The 25,998-nt window shown below is 39.0% G+C and overlaps 1 protein-coding gene across 21 annotated transcripts in view; it reads right to left on the reverse strand.

Moving 5' to 3' along the window:
- Positions 1 to 25,998, reverse strand: part of INPP4B (inositol polyphosphate-4-phosphatase type II B) — a 794,515-nt gene that overhangs the window by 287,713 nt on the left and 480,804 nt on the right. For 18 of the 21 annotated variants that reach the window (XM_070504821.1, XM_070504820.1, XM_070504819.1 and 15 more), the window contains 2 exons: positions 11,333 to 11,383; positions 1,116 to 1,195 (listed from right to left, as the gene is read on the reverse strand). In XM_070504821.1, coding sequence (XP_070360922.1) covers positions 1,116 to 1,195; positions 11,333 to 11,383 — 131 coding nt within the window. Of the gene's footprint in view, positions 1 to 1,115; positions 1,196 to 1,370; positions 1,509 to 1,540; positions 1,616 to 11,332; positions 11,384 to 25,998 lie in introns of those variants that run through there. The other 3 variants (XM_070504824.1, XM_014847808.3, XM_070504823.1) reach the window with 2 other exon arrangements.

A 25,998-nucleotide genomic window follows, 5' to 3' on the forward strand; every position in this document is an offset into this window, starting at 1 on the left:
AAAATAACAGATGTTTAAGAGACACAGCCTAAAATAAGCCTGAGAGAAGATAGTGGCCTCATTAGAACCCACCAACACTTATTTGTCTGCATGAATATGGATTACTTTAAATTATTTTATACCGTCTCTTGAGTCAACATCAAAACTGTAAGGATCAGGAAAAATCAGAAAAAGAGACAGCAGCAGTACAGATTCCAGTATGAGCAAGAGTATCTTTACTGAAATAAATTGTTTGTTACCAGTGGGTCCTTGGGGTCCAAGGCAGAGGGCAAACTTAAGACATTTTCTCTTCCCTGAGAGTGGTCTCTAAGTTTCATCAAAAGAGGAGCATCTTAAGATTTACAAAGAGAGTTCCATACAATTTTTATATTCATTTATACTATACAAATATAGCAAGAGGTATTCTCCATGTATACATAATTATAAGTTATTATACAGTCAGAAAACAACATACTATTATTGTTTCAAATTTATTATGAATTTAAAAAGAAATATTTATTCTATTTATTACTTTTGTTAGTATTAAAACATTATGCAACTTCCTAAGGATTTTTGTCTCATCTTATGTATCAAAACAAACTGTACTTATACTCAAAATCAGCTATAATCTATTGTCTGTTTCAATATGGTCTGTTTTAATGTATAACTATCTCATATCTAATAGTATAGCAACAAAATAAGCTTAAAAAAAGAGAATACTCAGTTTATCCTCTATTATCATAAGTCCTCAATGTTGCCTCTAATAAACATATTTCAAACGTAAAAACTTACTTGATTTAAAAAGTAACATTTTGATAAGTAACAAAAAAATTACTTAATAGGACACTCATCATTTCTATTTACTTTCTTACTTTCACAGACTTTCATCACTTTAACGATAATGTGATTTTTTTTTCCTACAAGGGCCGATAACCTTTGACAATTTGAAATATGAACTTTAATGTGAACTTGAATGACTGCTGTTTCACCATAACTTGTTGAAGTAGCGAATATAAGCCATTTGAGTGCTGACATCTGAACGTCTGCAGGAATTGTGACTTTCGAACCCAACCAGCCATCAATAAATATCATGGGCTATTAACTAGAACAGCATTTCTGCAGACAAAGAGACCCACCTCAGGCTCAGGGCTAGCAGCTGCTCCTTTGACTTCAACAGCTCCCCCACTTTAAAACTGGCATAGCCCAGGAAACTTCGCTGAAAATAAGAGAGAAAGAACGATTTTCATTCATTTCTGAGGTTCTTAATATTTTTGCTGTCACACCAATCACACCAATCACACAAAATTAATGTTTAGAAGAATGAAATGTTAACTCTATTAGCCTGACAAATAGGTCACTGGCAGAGATACAATCATCAGTAATATACCCACTTCACGGGGTGAGGTCGAGGGGTACAAATCCTTTTGTTAAAAATAAAGAGACAAATAGCCTAGAAAATAGCAAAATGTATAATACAAAAGCCAAGACTTTTCCACGAACTAATTTTCTCCCCATATGAAAACTGGGGTAAAAGAAAAGATGATAAACTTTCAATATTTACCAGTGCCGACGTTGTTCTTATCAGAATTCCTCAAGTCACTGGCAGCAACAACTTTGTATTCCAGATATGAGCAAATCTGTCACTTGGAGCTATTTTTATGTGGGACTCTGTACAAGCTATAAATAGAAATGCTATATTTCTCCCCCATCATAGCAATGTTTAAAAGCATTTGTTTCCTTTGTTATTTCTATGCTAGCATGGGACAATTTCATTCCAATACACCAAAAAGAAAGGGACTTATTCAGTCACATTTTCTAAAATTGCTTTTTAAACCTATCATAACTGGTGTTGGCTATCTACGAATATCTACTTTCTATACTCTTTGATTCATAATGTAAAGAATAAAACTCTAAATTGATTTTTCTTTTCCAGGATAAAAATCTTTCATCTCTTTTTAATATTCCTGGCTACTTCTGATTTGAAAGTCATACTATTATGGTATACCATGAATAGAATTTCTCATTCTCCCCTCAAGGTCAAGAAGTAAACATGAAAATATCAAAACCATATTATTACCCATGCCATTGCTGCCTAAAACATTGTAATACTCTACAAGAAGTCAATACTACATCTTCCAGAACATTCTCTCTTCATATGTCTGTTGCCAGGCTTCACTAAAATAAGAGGCTGGACTTAAGTAGTCTGAGGCCAGTTGGGTCTTTTCAGAGGAAAGTGTGCAGTTATGCCATACACAAAAGGCTCCATCTGCACTGAGCAACTGTTGGACATAGGAAAGAAAAGCTTCAGGTCAGAATTTTCCTCTCTCTTTTCAAAGCTCTAACTTAGAAGAACTGTTTCAAAAGGCAAACATCTGAAATACAACTCAGTTCTAAACTTGGAGATGCCTGTATTTTAGTAATGATAAACCCAGTGAATTAATTTGAAACTCAAGAGCTGGTTTAGACACCAAGTCACCAAAGCCAGAAGAATATGAGACCAAATTATTAGGTGAAGAATATTAGGTGAAAATAGAGGATTTGTGGAAACAAGCTCTGATGACAGGTCAACGAGTGATGAAATGAGAGTGAATCATGGCAGAAAAGGAAGTGCAACAGCTGTATGAACAAAGTATGCAGAGATTTAGGATGACTTTTCAGCAAGAGGTAATGAGAGCCTAGGAGAGATCCAGCTGAACCAAAGCATTTGTAACTTCATCAGGGATACCTACTAGAACATTCCCATAGAAAAGAGCACCCCTCCTCAACACACACACTGCTATTCTTTATTCCTTATCCTGCTGGATTTTTCTCTATTGGCGCTTAAATATTATATATTTATTTTGTCCCCCCACCAAAAAATTGAGATTTGAAGTAGTTGCACAAGAAGCTTTATTTTGTTTTCTGATAAACCCCCAGTGCCTAACGCATAGTAGGTACATGATAAATATTTACTGACAAAGAATGAATGAACAAATGGCATAGCGCAAGCTTTCAAGTACTAGTTATTCTATTAGATATAGAAGAAATGCTCTTTCTGCATATAGTTATAAACTACTATACTTCACTGAAGTGTGGGAAATCAAAACAATTTTACAGTGTGCAGACAGTACATGTAAAATGTTGTAGTGAATTTCATTTTAGCATTTTGTATTTTAACGAGATGTCTATCTCACTTATTCTTTATATGATAATTAGGGTTTTTAATTTAAATCCTCACCCCTCACTCATTATCCTTATTCAAAGAAAACTCTTAACTGACCAGAAATTTCATGATGCCCTAAAATTTCAAATTATTTCTTCTCTTTGCCTTTTGAGACTTTGAAGGTATGGATGGTTTTAGAATTAATAAAACAAACTACATATGCCATGAATGTTACTGTGGTCTTTTTGACAATAAAAGCAGCAAATGCCCCCAGACTGGAAAATAGCAATGAGAGACAGGTGGAACGGCTATTTTCAGACATGAGCTGCAGACACACGACAAGGCACAGCTGCAAGCAGAGTTTGTGACCACAAGCCTTTGGAGGCCTCTCCTGTCCACCAGCCCAGAAGCTCCTGTGGAGGCGGACCTTGGCTTGTCCATCTTCGAGCCAAGCCCAGTGTGTGGAACAGAGGGGCCGTGTGGTATGCCTACTGCTGCACTGTTTGCAGTGTGCCAAGAACAATGCTCTTGAGTCAATCTTTTCCATCACAACTGTCAGCCACATGCTTAATCTCAAAGGATAATAGGAGAACTTACAGAGAAAACACAATCTGCTAGAAAACAATTTGGGTAAAGGCGTTATGGCATTAGATTATGAAAACATGTCAAACAAGAGGAGATGTTATATAGATATAAATATTATTTATTCTAAAAATAACTGTATACTCTGTCTGGATGTTGCACAAAATACATTAATAAAATCCTCAAATTTAAAGACAATCTATAATTGTTTCACATTTCAACACCAACAATGAAATTGCCTATACATTTATTTTCTAGCAGGTTTTTATGTATTTGCTTCACCTCAACACAAATAAAACTAGGGCCTTCTGCACTCCCAAAGTTGGAAAATACATCATTCATTTACATGAACATTCTTTGGACTCCTGGTAAAAGAACAAATTAAAGGGAAAAACAGTCTTCTCTATTTCTGAAACCTGCATTCCCATATAGGGAAAACAGTGCACCATGCTATATCATAAGCTAATAACTTAATATAAAGCTACTTTATCCTTGCTGTCACTGTAATCATAATCATAGAATTTAAGAGAATTCTTTAAGACTTTTTTTATATTTCAAATATAACTCAAGGAACAATGTTTTCTCTCATTCGGTGCCATTTCTAAACTTCTCATCCTAAAGGTTTCACACTGGGAGCTTTAATATCAGGCGAAAAATAAAAAAGACAAAGAAAAAAATGTAAAGCCTCACTAGAATTGGAGCTTCGGAGGTCTGAAATGTAGTCCTAAATTAGTTATTTTCCAAAAATGGAAATCTGGGCAGTTAAACCATTTGTCCTAGCCCCTGGGCTGCATCCAGTGATGGGCATGCTCAGGCCTTCGATCTCTTTCCTCTCTCTCACAAACCTGTGGTCTTGGATGAGTTCCTCCAACACTCTAGGCCTTGGTTTCTGTATGAAAAAGTTGTATATGATTAACTGTATCTTTCTCATAGCTGTTGTTATGAGAATTAAAGTAACCCAAGCAAAGCACTTAGTATATTGCTGAGAAAACAGGAATATTCCACAAACATTAACTTGCATAGCAATTAAGGTAACACACCCAGAAGTCAAATGACTTAAAAGTATTGTAAGTCCACCTTGGATACCTTTTGAAAAAGGCAGAGTATTAAAAAAAAAAAAAAAAAATCTATGAGAACTGCCTGCAATAAAAAAAGAAAATATATGTTTAAAAATAAAAATTAGATTCAGGGGAAATATATATTAGAAGAAATTCTACATAAAAAGTGAAAAAAAAATACAAAGGTTATATGGGCCTATACAGTTATTATTGTTGAACACGTGTTACCTATAAGCTACCTTGTAGTTCAAATTTTTAGTAGATCATATGGAAAGTTTATCAGGGCCCAAGAAATGTCTACATGGAATCAAAGAATATCAAGGCTTGTTAAGGCATTGCCAGTCTGTAGAGGAAGAAAGTGGGGCCCAAAGGAGTTAACTGGCTAACTTATGGTCACAAAACTAGTTAATATGCAGAAGGCCGAATTAGAACCCAGGCTCTTGCCTTTCAGTCCAGTGTTCTTTCATCCCCCTCATGCTGTGCCTTATTTCCAGGACAGGTGGCAATTCTCTTTCCTTCTGACAGGTTCTCTGCCCACACAACATGTGGCTCTGACCTTTCTTGCCTGCTCATAACAGTGAAACAAACACTCACAATTATGATTCTGGTGCCAGCACCCAAAGCAGGTGATCATTAAATTGCTGGATGCACGATTTCAATCACTCACCTGGCTGGAGAGAGGTATCAAGCAGGGTGGAAAAAAGTGGGGCATCTGTCTCAATCCCTGGCCTCTCTCGATAGGGAGTGTACAAATAAACAGTTTATCCACCAGCCACTGTGGGGACCCTGAGCAAGTCACAGATCTCCAGACTGCTCACCAGGATTGCACACCTCCCTGCAGCAGGTCCTCAATGGTCCCCTGGCCATACAGCACTACAGAAGGAGCCAGAGGATGTACAAGCCCATATGCATTGCCATGAGCTGGCCAAACCTCCATCACTTATGTAATCTCACAAAGCCTTTATTCAGAGTATAGGTTTCCTTTATACTACAATTTGCGTGAATCTCCCAAGTTTTTCCAAGTACTGTCTAGCGCTGCATTATCCTGAACACTAGTTTGTGGCTCTTGTGAATTGAGATGAGTTCTAAGTGTGAAATATACAACAAATTTATAAGATGCGGTATGAAAAAAGAAATGTGAAATATATCATTAACAATTGTTTGTATTGATTACATTTTAAAATGATAATATTTTGCATATTTGGGGCTCAATAAAATATAATTAAATTAATTTCACCTTTTTTGAAATAAACCTTTTTATTTATTTTTTTTCTTCTTCTTTCCGAAGCCCCCCAGTACATAGTTGTATATTCTAGTTGTAGGTTCTTCTGGTTGTGCTATGTGGGATGCTGCCTCAGCACATGGCCTGATGAACTGTGCCACGTCTGTGCCCAGGATCCGAACTGGCAAAACCCTGGGCTGCCAAAGCGGAGCGTATGAACTTAACCATTTGGCCACAGGGTCAGCCCCTCTTTATATTTTTTTAAAAGCAGGGACTACTAGAAAATTTAAAATTACATACATGGCATGCATTTGTGGTATGCATTATATTTACATTGGATAGTGCTTGTTTAGATGCTAAATGAATCTATCAATAATACTTTGACCTATTCTCACAAAACTATATACAGGAACTGTGTAAATTTTAAAAGGTGTTTGAAGATCCGAAGTTGATGTCATGAGGTGGATAAACAACATCTTGTACACATAACTTACAGGACAGGCCCTTTTTCATAACCCAGGTACTTTATCTTCACTGTCAACCCTAACGGATACAGTTACATGGTTTCTCATCTATAGGAAGGCAAACAGGATATGAACTATTCACATTGAAAAAAAGACATCAGAAAGAAAAAAGAATTGGGGGGAAATCTGCTAAAAGTTGCTGAACGGTCCAAAGAAAACATTGAAAAGCACTTTAGGTTAAAGTCATATACTATAAAATTACGTATTTACCATGAATACACCTCAAAAGCTCTCATAGCACAGACTGGCATCTGCTTGACTAAGTCATCAACAAAGGTTTGGGTGCATCCAGTAGGTGCTTCTTCAGAATGCAAAGAAATGTATGGAGCATATTTGAAGGATTTACAATGAAAGATTTTCGCTCATGTTTTAATTGGAGTACTTAATCGCTAGAGTCCTAACATGATGGCAAAGCCATTATTAGCTCTACTTTCTTGACCAAGAAATTGAACTGTCAGACTCTTTTTGCAGTGTCCAAAGAAATATTTTGAGGATTAATTGATGAGATGTTTATTAACTGGTAGAACTTCATTGGTGCTCAAGATGTGGTAATTCTTATCTAGAATATCATGTTCTCTGAGAGTGTTAGAAGCCACGGCATGCTGATGTCAGCTCTTATTTAGTCTCATTCTTACTATACCTGAGATTTAGTTCAGTAATATAATTGCCATTTTATTGAGTTCTGATGTGACACAGAATGTACTAGATATTTACCATATTATTTTTGTTTTTAGTCACCATACCCCTCTTTTAATTCTGGTGGTTCTAAAAAATATAAGATGGTTGGCAAACCAAAATTACGGTATACTTCCCAATACATTCAATACAGATATCGTAATTTGCTAATTTCCAGGCACAAAGCTTGGACTGTTAGAGTGAGCAAAATAAGCAGGGTCTTCATTCTCATGGAGTCTAACATCTAGTAGCAGTGCGGAGACCTTACTAACACCTAATACCCATTCTGCCCTTCTTTCAGTACTAAAAGCACTTTGATTTTGTTTAAGAAGGAATTGTACCCAGATTCCCTTCTGCCTAGGGACTCAGCTCTTCTCAGTGATATCTAAGTGTTAGTATGCCAACTGAGAATTCCTGGAAAGTTGTTGTTTTGCAGAATTGAAAGAACAGAATCAGATGATCTGAGCCTTTGCCCTTTACTCTTTCCCAGCCTGGAATATGAGACTTGGAGGTGCTATGGTCAGAGCAGACAATACTCTAAGAAAGGAAGAGCAGGAAGATGGATAGAGCCTGCTTGCATGAAGCCATTTTTGAGTAGCTGCAGTCTTGGACAACCTCCCCCAAGACTTTTTCTAACATGAGAAAAACAAGCCTACTACCTTTAAAACACTGTCTGTCAGTGAATGCCTCTGAATGCATTCCTAAGTGATACAACAGACATATCACAGAATGTCAATTGAGACTTTTCTTTTGGTGCAGGAATTATAGCTGAATCTTTGTTACCAAATGCACCACATTATAAGTTCAGAGAACCTCCAGTCGTTGGAGCTATCAACCCCTTCACAATGCTTAACGAGGAGCCAGTTCAGAGAAAGTGGCCTATTGATAACCATGACATAAACAGTTAATACAAAGGTAGTGTTAGAAGAGAGGGAAGGTCAGCATTTGGGGATGTATACTATTTAGGAAATGAGGCTAATCTCTCTGTTAATCACCCTCAAGAAGACACCTCTATCTCCAAAGCCAAAGCCAAAGTCAAGGGAATCTGATCCCAAAAAATCACTTATCAAGCTTGGAGGTGTCCAACCATCCTTACCTCCCCACTGTTGGGGACTGGTGATTGTCTCTCCTTTGATAATCACTGACTATCTAGTACCATGCTGCTGGGGCTTGTAGAAAGGGTCAACAAGGAGATGGCTGAGCTGAGAGAGGAGACCAGTGGGCAGCCTGAATTTCTTCCATGCGACATGGCTAATACATGCGAATTTTACATGGGTCAAATGGACAGCACAGAAAGCAGCTGAGCTAGGGCCACATGCTGGAAAAGTGGATCTCAGTAGCAAGAGAGTGTAGGGTGAGCCTGGGCAGTGGAGAAGGTTGCACCAGAATCAGATCCTCCATCATAGGGAAATATGCAGTTGGAAGGAGCCTACAAGGCCTCCAGGAATACATATATTCTGCTCACAAGAGAGCCAGCATTTCAACATCTACCACATGGAGAACTCTGACAGGCAGCGTCAGCCTGAGAAGCACCGAAACCATCAGAAGGGGAACTGCACCTTCACCAAGGGCAAGCACAGAAGGAATCTGTCTCCCCTTTCCTCTCTCCTTGCCGCAGCACTGAACAATAAAAGGAGGAAAGGGTACGCCATGTGTGAGAATCAGACTACGCTCCCTCTCTCCCACAAGTTGCCAGAGTCAGAGATGTCTATAGCCTGCAGTGGGAAACAGTGGGAAGAGAAAGGAGAAATAAATAATTTAATGAAGAGACTTAAAGGATTTTGCATCCAATTCCAATGTGTGTTTTTTCTCCATACATCGAAGCAATTCTCTGACACCAGGTGAGTGTCCTGTGATTCAACTCAATTCTGGCACTATCTACTGGGAGATAGCATCAGATGCCACAGGCTGAGGGCTCAGTCCCATAAGATGGCTTGGCCCTCACTTCAGATGCCAATTACAAGCCCAAGTTGTTACTTGTGCTTCTGACTGAGCAGCTACAAGTCAGAGGTTCCCAGGAAACCCTCCTTGGGTTTGATTAATTTGCAAGAGTGGCTCACAGAACTCAGGCAACCCATTTACTTACTAGATTACTGATTTATTACAAAGGATATTAAAGGATATGAATCAACAAGCAGATGAAAAGATAAATAGGGCAAAGTATGGGGAAAGGGCACAGCGCTTCCACGCTCTCCTCCGAAATCTCCAGGTGTTCATAACCCAAAAGCTCTCTGAACCCCATCCTTTTGGGTTTTTATAGAGGTTTCATTACATAGGAATGATTGATTAAATCCTTGGCCATTGGCAATTGATTTAACCTCCAACCTCTCTCCCCTTCCCAGAGGTCAAGGGATGGGACTGAAAGTTCCAACCTCTAATCACATAATTGGTTCTCCTGGCAACCAGCTCCCATCCTTAAGTGAGGTCCAAAAGTCACCTCATTAACCTAACAAAAGACACCCATGTATCTGTCTCAACACTTAAGAAATTTCAAGGGTTTTAGGAGCTCTGTGCCAGAACTGTAGACAAAGGCCAAACACATATTCCCTATTATAAATCACAATACCACAGGACACAAGTTTTAACATGAATTAAATGTATTCCCAAGAACTTGAATGTGAAAAAAAAAATGGGGGAAATTTACACAATTAGGCCAGGACGTCATTGAAGCCTCAAGCAAGGAGGATTTAACACAGAGCAAGTTGAGGGGGTGAGCAGTTAGCAGAGAAAAAATTAAATCGGTTCATCTTTCTTGAACACCAAAAAATAAATGGAACTGCTCGATAAAATAATGTATTAACCTATTAATAGTTACAGATTTCACAAGGTCTTTTGTCTTCTGAAGGAGGTGTGAAGGGTGTGATGAGAGCTTGCAAGTGATGACTAGTTTGCAGGAGGGCACCTGGGGTAGTAGGAATAAGCAACAGGCATGTGACCTGAGCCCTGAGCAGGCAGAGGGAGCTGGTGGTGAGCAGCAGCTGGGCAGGAAGAGGGTCATGTGGCCTGTGGCAATGGAGGCCTGAGGCTGGAAGAACTTGTTGGTCCCTTTGGACAAACTAAATTAAGCCCTCCACGCAGTCTGGGCACAGAGATGGGTGATGCAAGTGTGAGCAGCACAAGTGGTTGAAGGGACAGGCAGAAAACAAAGCATGAAGATTCACTTGAGGCAAAGAGAGTTATTCAACCTTGCCCAGGAAGAAACTAGAAGCTTGGGTTAGGCATGAGAAAGCACAAAAGGAGTGTCCTTTCCCTTCTCCTTCACTCTCAGATGCAGAAATAGCTGGCATTCTCCTTGGTGGATTCAACTTACACTTTGGGGCATATTTTTGGAGGGCTCCTTTGGCAGGATGGGGTGGTGGCTGTTGCCAATGAGGAAATGAACAGTACCTAGTACAGGTGTCCACACGCGGCCTGGAAGAAGGTTGTCAATTGCCTGTAGGATTTCAGGGAATTTCAAACAGGCCTTTCAGTTGGTTCAGCCCCAGGGCTTCTTGGACCCAACTTATTTCTGGACTTTTTCCTCCTCTCTGAATGCACAGATCCTGGGGACTCAGCCTGCTGGGTTATCTTTTCAGGAGCTGCCACTGCCTGCTCCTGCCTTGTCTAAGCTAAAATCACCTATTACTCTCTTGCTTTTCTAACATCTGAAGGCTGGAGATGTGACAGTGCAGATGCAGCAGGAAAACCTCAGCGGGATTTTCCAACGCTGGACTGCACATTGGTGGCAGCTTCTGTTTTGACCTGTGTTACAGTGCTTAAGTGGCAGGCAGCGGAAAATATCACAGTTCTACAGCTAGTTAGTTCTCTGCCTCCTTCCTGAAGTGGAAGAGCCCACATCTGCAAATTCCCTAGCCTGTGTTGGTCCAGGAATGCTGGCTCCAAATCGCATCTCAGCTACCTGCAGGGCAATTTCCAAATTCATCTCTAGCCAGCTGAACTAAATATGAATTCATTTGAGGATGATTTTCAGGAGACAAGGAGTAAATTCCATGCCATTCAGCAAATAAGTGACAGTGCCTCCTCGCATAGTCACACCCTGTTAATTTAACTCAATTTCATTTGTCAGCCACCAGGCAGGAGGCCAGAGAATATCTAAATGATTAACTCGGAAGGAATGCCTGTGCCTTTTGGAAACACAAGAAACACTTACCCCAACCTCTGGCAGGGGATCCTTATGTTCAAGGAGGACACTGGTTCGAACCTATGGAGAAAAACAAACATTTTCTGTATGACTTTGGAGTAGAAACCAGCGCAGGAGCTTCACACAGGTGCTGGGTTTCATTGTCCTTCATGTGGCATCAGTTCAGACTCTGTGGTTAATCATTATTGAAGGCACCTGTGTGCAACACCCTCTGCAGTGCAACAAAGCTGTCCTCTTACAGTTCCTAAACTTCCTGATTTTCCTAAGGAGACAGAGCCCCTTGGATCCTCACTGCATGACCCCTGGTCAAATACAGAGATATCCAGGCTTTAGGTGAATCACCTTTAATTCCACCAAAAAGCAGCCCTCATTCAACATTCAAGAGAAGGGACAGAGTTAGTGTAGAGGGAGTCACTCTATGGATGCTCAATAGATATTTATTCTCTGAATGAGCAGGAAGATCCACAGTCCTTACAGGATATCCCTCCCACGTGAGAATTCTGGGCCAAATTGTCAGATACCATCATCTAGGTTTGTTTGAAAACCAATTCTCAACTGGGGGAGAGGAAAGTAGTGTAAAATAATCAGTCATCTGGGGAAGCTTTTCATATGTTTGAAAAGCACTGCAAGAGAAATATCAACTTTTGAGAATTTAATAAGTAGACATATTTTCTACTGAGCAGCGATCCCCCATCCTGCTGTCCATCAGAATTACCTGGGGGCCTTTTCAAACTGGTAATGCTTTTTCCTGCCCCCAGATATTGATTCTAACGCACGGCTACTAGGTCTATGGTTCTCTATTTAAGAAAAAAATGTTCCCAAGGAAAAGAAATCACGATTATCCTTCTCACTTAAGAAAAAGCTAGTAAAAGGAAGAAAGAAACATAAAACCTAAATCTAGTGCATCTTGATTTGAAGTACAGATGAGACAAACGAGGTAAATGAATACAGAGCAATATACAAGCACACTCTGTTTAACCGGAGAGCAGAGGACTGCAGGAACAGACGGGAGAGAGGAACCCAGGAACACATAAGGGATCAACATTTTAGAGGGTCACTTTAACAAGATCTCTTTGGAGGAGCAACACTGACAATCACACTCTCTTCAAATCAGGACTTAAAGTCCTGATGTACCTGACCACACCAGGTCAATTCTCCCAGGTTAATGGATGCTTATAATACCCCTCACAATGTCAAAAGACTTGAACCAGCTCCTAAGGGCCTACTCATCTTTAACATGGTTTCCATTTCTTTGAAAAAGCCCCAAGCCACGGGAAAACAGCACATTTTAACTTCCAGCTGAACACTCTTTCTTTGTTTCTTTATGACAGATCCAGCACTACCGCTTGCACAATTTGTCAGTCATTACGACTCAAAATTGTTCACCAGAGCACAAAATAAATGACAGGAGAGCTCCCAACAGAGTAAACAACACAATTTGCAGAACACACTCAACTCAGGGTTTCATGACAGAGAGCTGACTGGCAACGAGCATTTGCAGTTTGGTAGCTGCATTAATGTTCAGTGGTACAGACTGTTCAGATGTACCATTCAGTCTCATTATCTGGAAATCATTAGCTGGCCTCAAAGGATGAGGAAACTATATATTAACAGTGGGCTGTAATAGACTATATAGTGTGTATATATATATGTGTTCTCTCTCTACACACACACATGGACTATATATACACACATACAAGCATATATATAATTTATATATACACAATGTATATCTGCATGTTTACATATATAGTAGAACGTACTATAATATATAACAAAATAATAAATATATAAAAATAATAAAATATATAAACAAATGGACTATAGGAAATAAATATTCACACACATGCAACCCATACTCACATACATATATGTGTGTATTTATACATCATTTTAAGAAAATATTTACCATTCAAATAACATTACCCAAAGGGATATGCTTGAATTTAAAAATAAAGTGAAAGAATCAGAAATCGGTGAGAGTCAACATATATAGACTGTATAAAGTATATATATCTATATAAACTATGTGATATAATGTTGGACAAAAGTAGAATAATACTAACAATTCATGCAACATGGTCGTTAAACTCCTAAATTTATGTTGATTTTATCAGTAGAACATTTATTCCTTATAAATATGAATAAACTATAAAGAAAAAAAAGATCCTTAACCCAAATTTGTACACTATGAAAAAAATCTAAAGATATTCACAGACTAGTTCATATCCAATGTGTATGTCTGAGTGAAGGAGAGAATGAACTTTACTTTACATAATAGAAGTATTTTTGAAAAGCACATGTATGTCACACTTTCCTAAATTGAGGCATGTTTCAATTACCAGCAGAGCTCCTGATTCAGAGGAACTGAAAGACAAAACTTTAATAAACCAACTTCAAATTTTGTAAAGTCAGATTTTCACATAAAACATTTCTTTATATCACTATATATGTATAGTTCTAAAACTTTTACATATTTAAGGTCAATCCTACTGATGTTGTGACATGTAGGTTACACATCAATGATGCTTTCCTTGTGTAATATATATCCCTCATTACAGTGAACACAAAGTAGGTGGCAAGCACAGGATTTGCCAGTGAATGAGGTCTCATTCCTTCTCTTTGGGATTTCAGAGTCTAGTGAGGGGAACAAATGTATGAATAATCCAGTATAATGTAATAAATGCTATAATGGAAATGTGAGCATTTTCTTGTGGGCATTCAGAGTGAGGAGTAACTAATTCAGCCTGTGATTGTCAGGAAAGCCTTCACGGAAGAAGTGTTCTGGGTTTTGCAGGATAAGTGGGAGTTTTAGGCAAGGAAGGATATGACAAAGCCAGCAGGGTGTTATAAAACAGGCATGTGTCATGGAGTTGTAAAAGCCCATTTGTGTTTGGGAAAGAGCGAGCATTCTGATGATGCCATAACATGGGGGCCCTCAGGGGAGTGGCAAGAGTTAAATATGTTTGGGGATAGAGGTTGGAGCCATTTGCTGTAGAGGGTTATCTATCATATTATGGAACTGGAGCTTTATGCAATTTATGGGCAATCGGAAATCAGAGAAGACACTGGGTAGAGGAATGACACGACTAGATCCCCTTGAGTCATCCCAACTCTGCCCTCAGTTACACTGACAGAATTATTTAATCTCTTTATGCCAGTTGCTTTTTGGCTTTATATCAGTTATGGAGTTAACAATACACCTCATAGGTTGCTGTGAGTATTACAACTTTTCAGCTCTTAGAACAGTCCCTGACACAGAATGAGAAGGAGGGAGGAAGGGAGAGAGAAAGAAAGGAAAGGAAGAGAGAGGAATTGAGGAGGGCAGGGAGAAAAGGAAAGAAGGAGAAAGGAAGGGAGAAAAGAAGACAGAGGAAAGAAGGGAGGGAGGGAGGAATGTGTCACTGAGAAAAAATAAACCCTGGACAGATTTAGATGAGACCTCTGGATGAGAAAGAGATGAAGCAATGGCGGTCACTGTGGCAACTGGAATATTCCAGTTCATCAGCAACGTCATACCTCCTGAGATTTACTGGCCTTCCTTAGGAATTCATTTTCCCTTTTTTGGTCTTATCAGCAGTTCTTCTCCCTGTTTCTCTTCACCTACCCCCCCTATCCCTTCCTGGGACATAAGAATGTCTGCCTGATGACACATGTAAAGTTTTTATAACTTCCTTTTGTCTAGACTTTTATGATATCAAATAAAGCAAGGGAGATCAATTAATAGGAGTGATCATGTAGAAGATTATATATTCCATCTTGAAAATTTTTTAAAGTTCACATAAAACAAATGCATTTCCTTCTCTACTAACTTCATAAGTTCAAAATTCTACATACTAAATTTATCTTGAAAAAAAGTAAAAATCAAAACAAAACCAGGTAGCATATAGTGAATTATGCTCACTCTTTCATCAACTCTCTATAGATTAGTTCACAAACTTTATTCCCAAGCAAGAGCCTGCTTGAGCTACCACAGCAGTGACTGAATATAGCATTCCAATGCTCAAATCCATGGAGAAAAGCTCCTTAAACTAGACAACCTTGCTACAAAGACCATGGGCACTGCTCTTTGTGCACAGCGTATGTGTAAGTGAGGCTTGCTCCATTCCAGCTGGATTTTTCAGAAGTGGATATAGTATGCCCTCTCCACTGTCTCTTTCTCCCGCCAGGGAATCCAGCCCTTAGGTGGCTGCCGAGCTGCACCTTGGTCCTAGAATGTCCACAGAAAACCATCACTACCTGTATTAGACTGCTAAATGATTGTATTCGTTTTCTACTATTGTGTAACAAACTTAAGCTATTTAAAACAACATCCTTTGATTAGTTCGCAGTCTGTAGGTCAGAAGTCCAGGCCCGGTGTGGCTGGGTTCTCCACTCCAGTCTTGCGGGGCTCAAATCAAAGTGACAGCTGGCTTCGCCCTCATCTGGAGGCTTGACAAGGGAAAGGACTACTTCCAGCTCCTTCAGGCTATTAGCAGAATTCATTGCTTGCAGTTGTAGGACAGAGGTCCTCATTTTCTTGATGGCTGTCAGGTCAAAGTTGCTGTAAACTCCTAGAGACGGTCTTCATTCCTTGCCATGTGGCCTCCTCTATCTTCAGATCAGAATCTCCTTTGTGTCAAATCCTCCTCACACTTTGAATCTCTGTCTTTGGGTTCCACTCTCTTTTAAAGGCTTACCTGATTAGGTCAGGCTCACCCCAGATAATCTCCCCTTCTTAGGCAATTTTGCCATGAAAGATGACCCAATCACAGGAGTAAACGCCATCATATCACAGTTCTAGGGATTATGCAGAGCAGGAGGCAGTAATCTTGGGGCCATCTTAGAATTCTGCTCAGCACAATGATCAAGAAATAAACTCCCATTATGCTAAGACACTGAAATTTGGATATTTGCATTTGTTTCAGCAGCCAGCATAATTTAGACCTCCCATTTGTTTTATAAGAAATTTTGCATTCAGTTTATGGCTATGAAGACATAAAGCAAACAGTTAATATTAAATCCTTATTCACTATTTCAATGTCATCAAACATGTATTAACTACTTATTATGATCTAGGCACTATTATAAACACCAGCCATCTGAAGAGATTAAGAAGACAGGGTATTTCTTATCCACAGGCAATAATGATAACATGAGAAGAGTGAAAACGTGTAAAATAATTACTAAGCATCTCCGATTGTCTACAACCTACCAGCTACTCTTACATATTGATTTTCCAATTGTTTAAATTTTTGTTGTGAATGGAGAAAATGATCTATGTACAACCCAAATGATTTAGACCATAGAATCTTGAAGATGGAAGGGATCTTAGAGCCAACTTAGCAAAACCATCTATGCAATGTGAAAATTTTATCTGAAATACCCCTGGGAAATGCATTTAAAATTTCTCCTTGAACATGTTTAACATCTAGCTTTCTATCTCACTAATCAGGACTATAGAGATACTGTTGCAAACTCATACAGTGGGCTGGAAGTAAGAGAATAGAGATCGGAGAGGACTCTGGCAAAATGGAAATCACATTCTTCGTCTATAAGGAATGGCAACTACCCAGCTTCAATGATTACAAAGTTCCTGAGAAGAAGTCCTAATTCTTTTGCAGGTAGGCAATATTTATCAATTATTATCAATATTTAATTGTTTTTACCAGAAACAGGCCTGGTAAATAAGGTGAGTGGTCTAAGAAGGCCCAGTACTGTTTTAGTGAAAAAAAAAAAAAACAAATTGCTACCCTAAAACAGTTGCTCTTGATCTTGACAACACATTAGAATCATCAGGAATATTTTTTTAATATCAGTTTTCCAGGCCACACTCTAGAATATTTAAATCAGAATCTCGGAGGGAAGGATTCAGTCATCGGTATTTTTTAAGGCTCACTCCACACTTGATTCCAATGAGCAGCCAAATTTAAGAACTACTACTCTAAAATAAATGAGATTTTTTTTGTGAGAGCCTCATAAATCAGCTCTGAATTCAGTGAGAAGTTGCAAAAACGTATTGAGTAATGGTCAAATGATGGAATAAGGTTGCCTTTGAAAAAGATTTTTTTAAAAGTTAATGGAATCTCAGAGCTAGAAGAGATCTTAGACATTATTGGGCAATGTTTCTTAAACCTTAGCATGCATACTCATCACCTGGTGGTCTGCCGCTGATCAGGAGGATGGTCTGAGGACCATCTCCTAGAAGCTTGTTAGAAATGTACAATCTCAGCCTCACTCCAGACATACTAAATCAGAATCTTCATTTTAACAAGGTTCCCGTGTAATTCATACACATGATAAAGTTGGAGAAGCTCTGCTCTAGAAGCGTGCTTATGAGTGAAAGTGATCACAGATAGAAGGGTAGGCATTCATTTGCACATAAACAAGCCTGAGATAACAAATGAGATTTATTCTTCTGGTTATGAAGGTATTTAGTATTTTTTTAAAAATGTTAACCATCTGTAAAAGTTCCAGATAATATTTTCTATCAGAGATGCCCTTTCCTTTGTCATGCAAATAGAAAGGAGTTTGCTCTTGTCAATGAAGTCAGAGATTGATTTGGGATAGAGCTGGGCTGGAATTTTGGTAAGACTCAGTTTTGTGAGCTGAATTTCCACCCCACCCCAATCCCAGATTCATATATGGAAGCCCTAACCACCAGTACCTCAGAATATGACTGTATTCAGAGATAGATAGAGTGATTAAGTTAAAATGAGGCCATTTGGTGAGGCCTAACACAATATGTCTGATAAGAAGTGTCCTGATGATAAGGGGAAGAGACACTAGGGGTGTGTACACCAAGGAACGACCACGTGAAGAGTCAGCAAGAGGGTGGCCATCTGCAAGCCAAAGAGAGAGGCCTCAGAAGAACCCATCCCCGCCACTGCCTTGATTTTAGACTTCCAGACTCCAGAGGGTGAGAAAATAACCCTCTGTTACTTAAGCCACCCAGTCTGCGGCACTTTGTTATGGCAGCCCTAGCAATCTAAGACACATTCTACCTGAGTTGCAGGGTATGGCCCTCTGCGACTTTCAACGGAGAGCCTGGCTGGTCTTTGCTCCTCAACCCTGAGAGAATGCTGAGGGTTCTCAGATATCTGAGCATACCTCTTTTGCACTGTGCCCCTCAGAGCTTCAAAATCTGGCAAATGTCTTTAGAGTGAGACGAGCCATGAGTCTGAGTCCCCTTTGGTCTCCGCATTTGTTATGTCAGCTACACATGAAAATCAAAATCTCTGCTGGGTTCTCTGTCTGCCAGCTGTCGCCTTGTGTTTAGCAAAGCCTTGATGCCCAGACTTCTAGCTACAGGGAGAATCTGTAAATGCCCTCAGGTGAAAAATGGCTTTTTAGTCCCTTGGTGTCAATTCACTGCTCCCTCTAGGGTTTAACTCTTGCCTGTTTTTGGTCCCTCTCCCCGGTTTCCTAAGCACTGTGAAACTGGGAGGTTTTCCTCTGCTTTTTATAGGCCTTTGGCCTTATTCTTTAGCCTCCTGCACAGCCACAGAACTCAGGGAGTCTCTTCTGAGAAAAAAATGGCCACTGACTTGAGGCCCCTGAAGTCTCAACTTCTCACTTCATCCAACACAACTGCTAAAAGCTTTCTGATTTCTTCTCCTCTGAGCAGCAGCAGCCCTGTGTCCAGGCAAAGGCCTGTTCTTCAGTCCACTCTCAGAATCAGCAGATGCTGAAAAATCTCAGGCTCCTGATAGCTCAACTCTGAAAGGTCCTGTGTTCTCTGGAATTTCAGCGTAACTTGTCATTATTACTTTCACAGCTCAATGATACTTTCAAACCTCATTTTTGTACCATGTCTGGCTTGTTTCTCGGTATTGTCAGAGGGAATGTTACTTGCTCCACCTACCACATCCTACCCAAACTGAACTTTTTAATATCTGAAAGTTATTGGAAAGCTAAGGAATCTTCCAAACATGTGATTAAGACACGAAAAACGATATTCAACAGAGCATAGTTAAATATGATTGGAGAGGGGAGAAAAATGCCATTATATGCTTATCTATTTAGTTAAGTCTTTGATAAACCCTTTACAAATGCATAACTACAGGTAGTTCCCTTAGTAAAAGCAGAGTTTACCCTGAAGCCTGAGCACTATCCAAAAATAATCCAATAATTATTGTGTGACATGCTTTCTTGGTTTTTACTAGGTAAATGTGATCATCTTTCATATGTCAAAACATATTCAACAAAACTATGTACACAAGAACATTCTATAGACTTCCAAGCCAAAATGAGATAATGGTATAACAAATATAAGCACTCTTTTAGTTTGGATGCATCTAATCTTAGAGGTTTTCCATTTCTCTAAGGCAGCGATGTTCACACTATAGCTCTCTAGTCACATGGGTCTCTTTATGTTTAATTGGTGGCTCTTTAAGACTTCTAATTTCGCTATATGAATGCGCCATTATACTAAATTCTACCAGTCATACAGGAGTCATGTGCTTCTTTAGGTTCATGGTGACTGCAAATGCGGCACTAGAGTCATATAACTTTGAGTCTCCCTGCCATTAGCCACATTTTATTCCATTTCCCTTTCCAACTATTACAGAGATCTATTACAGGCAGGTGTGAAAATACTGAACAGCAAAAATATCTTAAGACATTCCTTTCCTTGGTCGGAGAATCTCTGAAAGATACAGGCTCTGCTGAAAATAAGAGATGCAGAAACTGAAGTCTAGCTCTCATGGAAGCCAAAGAGGTGTCTCCACCACTGCTCTGAGGGTAAACCCTTCTGCCTGTCACATTCTTTACTTCTGGATCTTCCTGAAAGGGACACTAGGCTGGGAAAGGCAATAGCATTCAGACCTGTCAGGTTCCCTGACCTGTGTCTATGAGTTAAGTCCTGTCCTGTACACTTACCTAAAGCAAAAAGGACAAACCTTAAAGAACTGTACAACTAAAGGCCACAGACTTAAGTGTTAAGAGATGTTTAGATATTTTTAAAATGGAAATAAAGAGTAAGGAGCTCTTTGTACTGCAAAAACACAATCTAAAAATGTGTCTTACAGGCACTGAAACATTAACTAATAATTTTCTAAACAACTGCTCATTATAATTTGAGAACTCCATTCCCAGTGACTTCCAAAGCCCCACATGAGGATATTATTAACACATGAAGTATATATAAGGCCCAATTCAAATACAAGGTATCTATATTAACAGTTTTTGCTCAGGTCAAACCACTATTACTGCTCCCATCTCCCTTCCTCTCCTTCTCCACTACCCCAATAAACAAAAATAATTGTACCACCACTCTGGAAAGTGAGAAGAGAGTCATGAGGGCTGATTCCTTGATCCTAGCACTAGAACTGAATCGAGTTTTGAATTCAGTATGTGCTACCCTAAAAACTTTCTAGCCTAGAAAGAAATAATATAAAGCTTATAAGTGATAAGTAAGGATAATAGAAGCAAAGGAAATAACGATCACTATACTCACTTGGCCTATGGGTTAATTATTTCAGAGGCACATATATTAACTTTTTTTTCTTGTATTAGCTCATTTAATTCCTGTAGTTCTGTGTTGTTTTATTATCACTTTGTCCATTTTACAGATGAGAAAACTCAGTTTCAGGAAGTCGAAGTAATTTGCCCAGAGTCACTTCAATAGCAAGTTGCAGATCAGACGTTAAACGATCTGCTTCTAAAGCCTGTGCCCATTCTGTGGCAGTGTGCCTCTTCTGAGCCCAGACTGATGGTGACTTTAAGTGTCTTCCCTAGGGCTGCTTAATGAGTTTTAAAAACCAAAAATCTATTAGCCTCAGGGAATAGAAACAGACGCAATTTATCATATTGCCAGACTCAAAAACACCATCCTTACATGTTAACGGCCCCCAATTAAGAGCGCAGTCATGAGTTAATGAACAAGCCATTAGACAGAGAACAGTAATATCAAAACAAGCACATGTCTATTAATCTTTTGCTCATTGGAAGTCATTAGTCCCAACACTATAAGGCTAAATAATTTCTAGGTAGCTTTAAACAAAATTATTGTGATATTATTCCTTATTTCAAGAGATCATTTACAACCCAGGCTTTTGTAACCCCAGTCAAAAGATCACCAAGCCCTAGGTAGAGATCAACTGATTTATATAATCAACGCACAAATCATACTTTTTGGATGAATTGAAAAAAAATGTGTATCCAGGCATAAAGGGGAGAGGCTTTCAATGCAGCTAACAGTGAAGTGCTGTGTTCATCTCCAGGAAAAAAACAGAATTAACTGCAGTAGCTTTACTCTACTATCACAGCAGTTTCTTTCTCTATGGAATTCTACTAACGTATCTAATAATTTGATCAATGGGTCTCAATATTGGCTGCACATGAGAATCATCCGTGCACATTAAAAAATGCTGATGCCAGGGCCCCACGTGTTCATGTTCCTTTAGTTGATCCGTTTCTAATCACTCAGAATTTTCTTTCACTGCTTTCCCTTCCCATTTTATCTTCAAAATCACCTTATGAGAAAACTGAGGAGCAAACTGGAAGTAACTTTCAACCTGCAGGAAAACATGACTCAAAGATAAGTGACTTTCTCCCCAGATTATGTGGCTAGTAAGTAGAAGAGCTAATATTTCGGCTTGGATCTGCTGTATTCCAAAACCAATGCCTTTGACACCTCTGTTGTAATGCCTGCAGCTTGGGCTGAAATAAGAATCCCACATCCACTACACGAAAGACAATGAACGGAAATCGAAGCAGGGTTCCCAGTTTCCCCGCCGTAGAGGGAAACGTGACTGTTGCATCTCAAGCGAGAACTCGGGGTGACTCTCCTCAAAGGAACACTGTTAGGAAGTAGCCAGGGTCTATTGCACGACTCGCTCAGTCTTGTCTTAAAAGAGCAAAGGTGTTAAATTCAATGTTGTAAACTCTTCCCAGGAAGGTGATACCGATATACAACAATGTTTCTATACGAAAAATGTATTCGTAGTTTCAAAAGATTGATTTACAAAATTGGGAACACAATCCCATTAAGTGGAGGGCTCCTTTTACCCTAATAAACCAGGTGTATACTCAATCCTGTAACGTCTGAGTAGCAGCTGGGATGCAAAATGCCTACAATTTATATCTTATTCAAACCACGGATCAGCAGTTCTCTAGTGTGGTCCGATCAGAAGATCTGCAAGGTCAAAATTATTTGCATGATAATTCTAAAATGATATTTTCCCTTTTTACTCCTTGTGCCACTCTCTCAGTATATTTCTTTAGTTTTCCAAAATGCAATAATTTCAAAAACATGTATTATTTATGTGAACATATAACGGATTTAATATTTGCTATTTTAAATGAATTAATAAACGTTTTAAAATTTTCTGAGTTTTAATTTCCAATGTGCTAAACATCTATAAGTTATTAAAACCATATGAACAAAAGCCTTTTGGGATTCTTGATAATTTTGAAGAATGTAAAAGCATCCGAAGACCAAAAGTTTGAGAAACACTGCTACAGGCGATCCTCAACATTTGGGATTTGTTTTTCATGGTTACTTGGTCAATCTTACTATTTTTCAGAAGATTTTTGCTGCAGAGTCTCTTTCAGAGATGGATGTGATGTTTACCACATGCACCCACTAATCCAGCCACTCTGAATCACCACAGTTCCTTGAACTTGCCTTGCTCCCACGTCCCTCCATGCTTTGCACGTGCTTCTCTTCTGCCATAAGTGCAGGGGACACAGCCATGACAAGGAATAATCACTTCACAGACTTACATCCCAGCATCAGGAAGGGACGGAAAATATCAAAATAGGTAAATTAGGAAGTATGCGTGGAAGTAAAATATGGTAATGGAATAATATGTTAACTGGATAGGACTACTTTACTACAGTGGTTTCTCTGAGTAGGTGACTTTAATTAAGACCTACATGAAGAAGAGGAGCCAGCTCAGACAAAAATAAGAGGAAAGAGTATTCCAGGACAAGACAAGAGCAAGTGCAAATGCCTTGAAGCCAGAATGGCTAAAAAAACTGGCTGAATGGAGAGTAAAAAAGTGAGAGGGAGAATCAAAGAAGGCAGGGCTCTAGTGACGTAGGGTCTATATTTTAATTTTAATGGGAAACTCTAGCAGGGTTTTGAACCAAGAAGTGATGTGATCTTTTTCACACTTTAAAAATACTACTCTGATTCTAATATGGAGAACAGACTGCAGAAGGTCAAGAGTGAAAAGGATGAACAATTAGGAGTTATTTGCAATTTAGAGTTTTGTTACCATTACTCTACTTTTTCTAGAGTCAAGATCAAGCTCAGTGCTTAGGTTTTAGAGTGATAATCATTGCATAGCCTCTAGTTATTTAATTTGTTTCTAATTATTTATAGAAATCACTTTGATACTGACAGAGAAACAAAGTTAGCATATAAATTTCTTGTATGTATAATTATATTCATCTATGTGAATAATAATGCTCAACTGGTCACAAGAACATTTGTGAATGAATAATATTTAAATAAATTTAGTGACAGATAATAAATGTTCTGCTATATACATCATATTTACATTACGGATATTAAAGAATAGCACAGCTCTTGAAATACAAGAATATTCAGAAGAAGCACGGTAACTTAAAGCACGAGGGAGTTCAATTCCCTGAAAAAAATTTATAAACAAACTGAGTGATGATAATAGAATGATGATTACCAAAGAAACTCCTACGAATAAGATCGTCTATGGATGGGTTCGGCACTTCTGGCAGGTACCTGTGACAGCAGCATTTAGAAAACGTCTTCAGTGATACATCTTTGCATTTGAACCACACCAGCAAGCAACCATTCAAAAACCCGCGAATGGCAAATAATGATGCCAGTATGGAAGAATATAAAAGGGAAGAACAGCACCTTTAATTTTTAAATCAAACCCCTTTTTTCTAGAACAAGAGACCTATTAACAGGACTTCTGAAAAGCATCTTTCCATAGGGGCACAATTTTGCACACGATTGGGCCTGACTTAAAATATACCTTGGAAATCCAACTCTGAGTTTTTAAAGTTGTGGAACATTCTATATCTGCACTGGAACAGTAGCTGCCTGTGAGATGGCTCTTTCATTTTCTAATCAAAGGTTTTCCGTTTTACACAGTAAACTGGCAGTCAGAACCAAGTCCACGCGTGCACGCACACACATGCACACACACACAGGAGTATTCAGCAAGCAATTCAACTCCACTAAAGTGCAACTGTTCAACAAATGTCAAAATATTCCTGTTCCCCCAAACCATTCAAAGCTTTTAAAATAAAGCTTCTCGAATGCCTAAGGACTTTACCGTCTTAAGAACACATCTGAAACCTAGAATCTTCACTCTTTAAATTCTTAACAGCTGAAGTATCCCTGACTTTATAATGCATGTTTTGTGCTTAAAGTGAGTTTATACTCGGTATTCTTGCTGCCTCAGTGCCTAAAGAGGCAGGCTAAATTTGAGCTAATGGGCTCATTTGAGAGGAAACTATCTAAAACTAAGAGCACTAAGGAAAGTCCACTCACAAGGACAAGAGAAACGGGCATTTTCATAAATTCTTCTTATCAAAAATTGTACTTTTACCTTTCCCAGTTCTTAAAGTGAATTTTTCTTTGATGCTGTCGGGAAGAAACTTTCAAACGTTCTTAGATAAGGGTGCTCATTATTGCGCAGATGAGACAAGACCACAGGTAAGGACATTCAGGGGCTTTAATCTAATCGTGCTCAATGGGATTCTGCCATTAAGGACAGTGGCATTCAGGTAAATGTTTAACAACTGGTTCTGGGAGGATGGAGATGGGAGGGAAAGCTATGATTTCTAGAGTGTGCCAATTCCTGTGATTTAAATATACCCACCCCGGCCGGTTTCAAGCTACCAACTTGAGACGACAGACTGTGGAGCTGGGAATGATGTGCAGGATCAGCTCTGCAGGGCTGGTGGAGCCGACGCCAGCACATCACCGTGGGGTCACCATGGGGTCACTGTGGAGAAGTCAGCAGGCACAGATGCTTGGGACCCAGATCTACTGAGATCCCAGAGCATTGTGAGCATGGCTGTGGCTAACTCAGGCATGCATTTCAGAAAGAATTTAGTATAACATGACTATATTCCCATCAGTAATTTGAAAATAAAATCCATCTTGAGTCTTACATCTCAGGGGATAAGACCATGTCTCAGAAACCAATGATTTTTAATTAATTTTAAACTCAGCAGAATTCAAATGTCTCTCTGAGAGGTGACCAGCACTGTCTGTTCAATCAGATTCCCAGTAGCTGCTGAGAAATTCTTTTAAAAGCAGTGGAAACTTTGGCCATGGGAAAGATGCAGAAGCACACAAGGAATCCGGCTTACCAGAATTGGTCTCATGACATATCTGGGCTCCAGGGTCAGTTTTAAGTGCCCTGGCAGCTAGCACTGGATGCTTCAAAATTTTATCTCTCTTTGGAGCCTCTGATTGTAGTCTTCATAGGCCACAGACCATGTTATACATCAATGTTTAGAAAAGCATTTGCACTGAATGTACCACAAAGCTGAAAAAACCTGAGATTGTCAGTATATCCCCTCATCCATAAATAGACTTATTTGCAACCAGGATTTCTAGATTAGAGTCTAAACTCTTAGGAAAACCTTCCATTAAGGAATTTTTAAAATTTGTTCCAGTTAAGCAAACAGAAAATTTCTTTCTGTTTTTTGCTGTAAAGCAAAAAGAAATTTCTTTAAGGGCATTAACC

The sequence above is a fragment of the Equus asinus genome, chromosome 3 (genome assembly GCF_041296235.1).
Source record: "Equus asinus isolate D_3611 breed Donkey chromosome 3, EquAss-T2T_v2, whole genome shotgun sequence".
Lineage (NCBI taxonomy): Eukaryota > Metazoa > Chordata > Mammalia > Perissodactyla > Equidae > Equus > Equus asinus.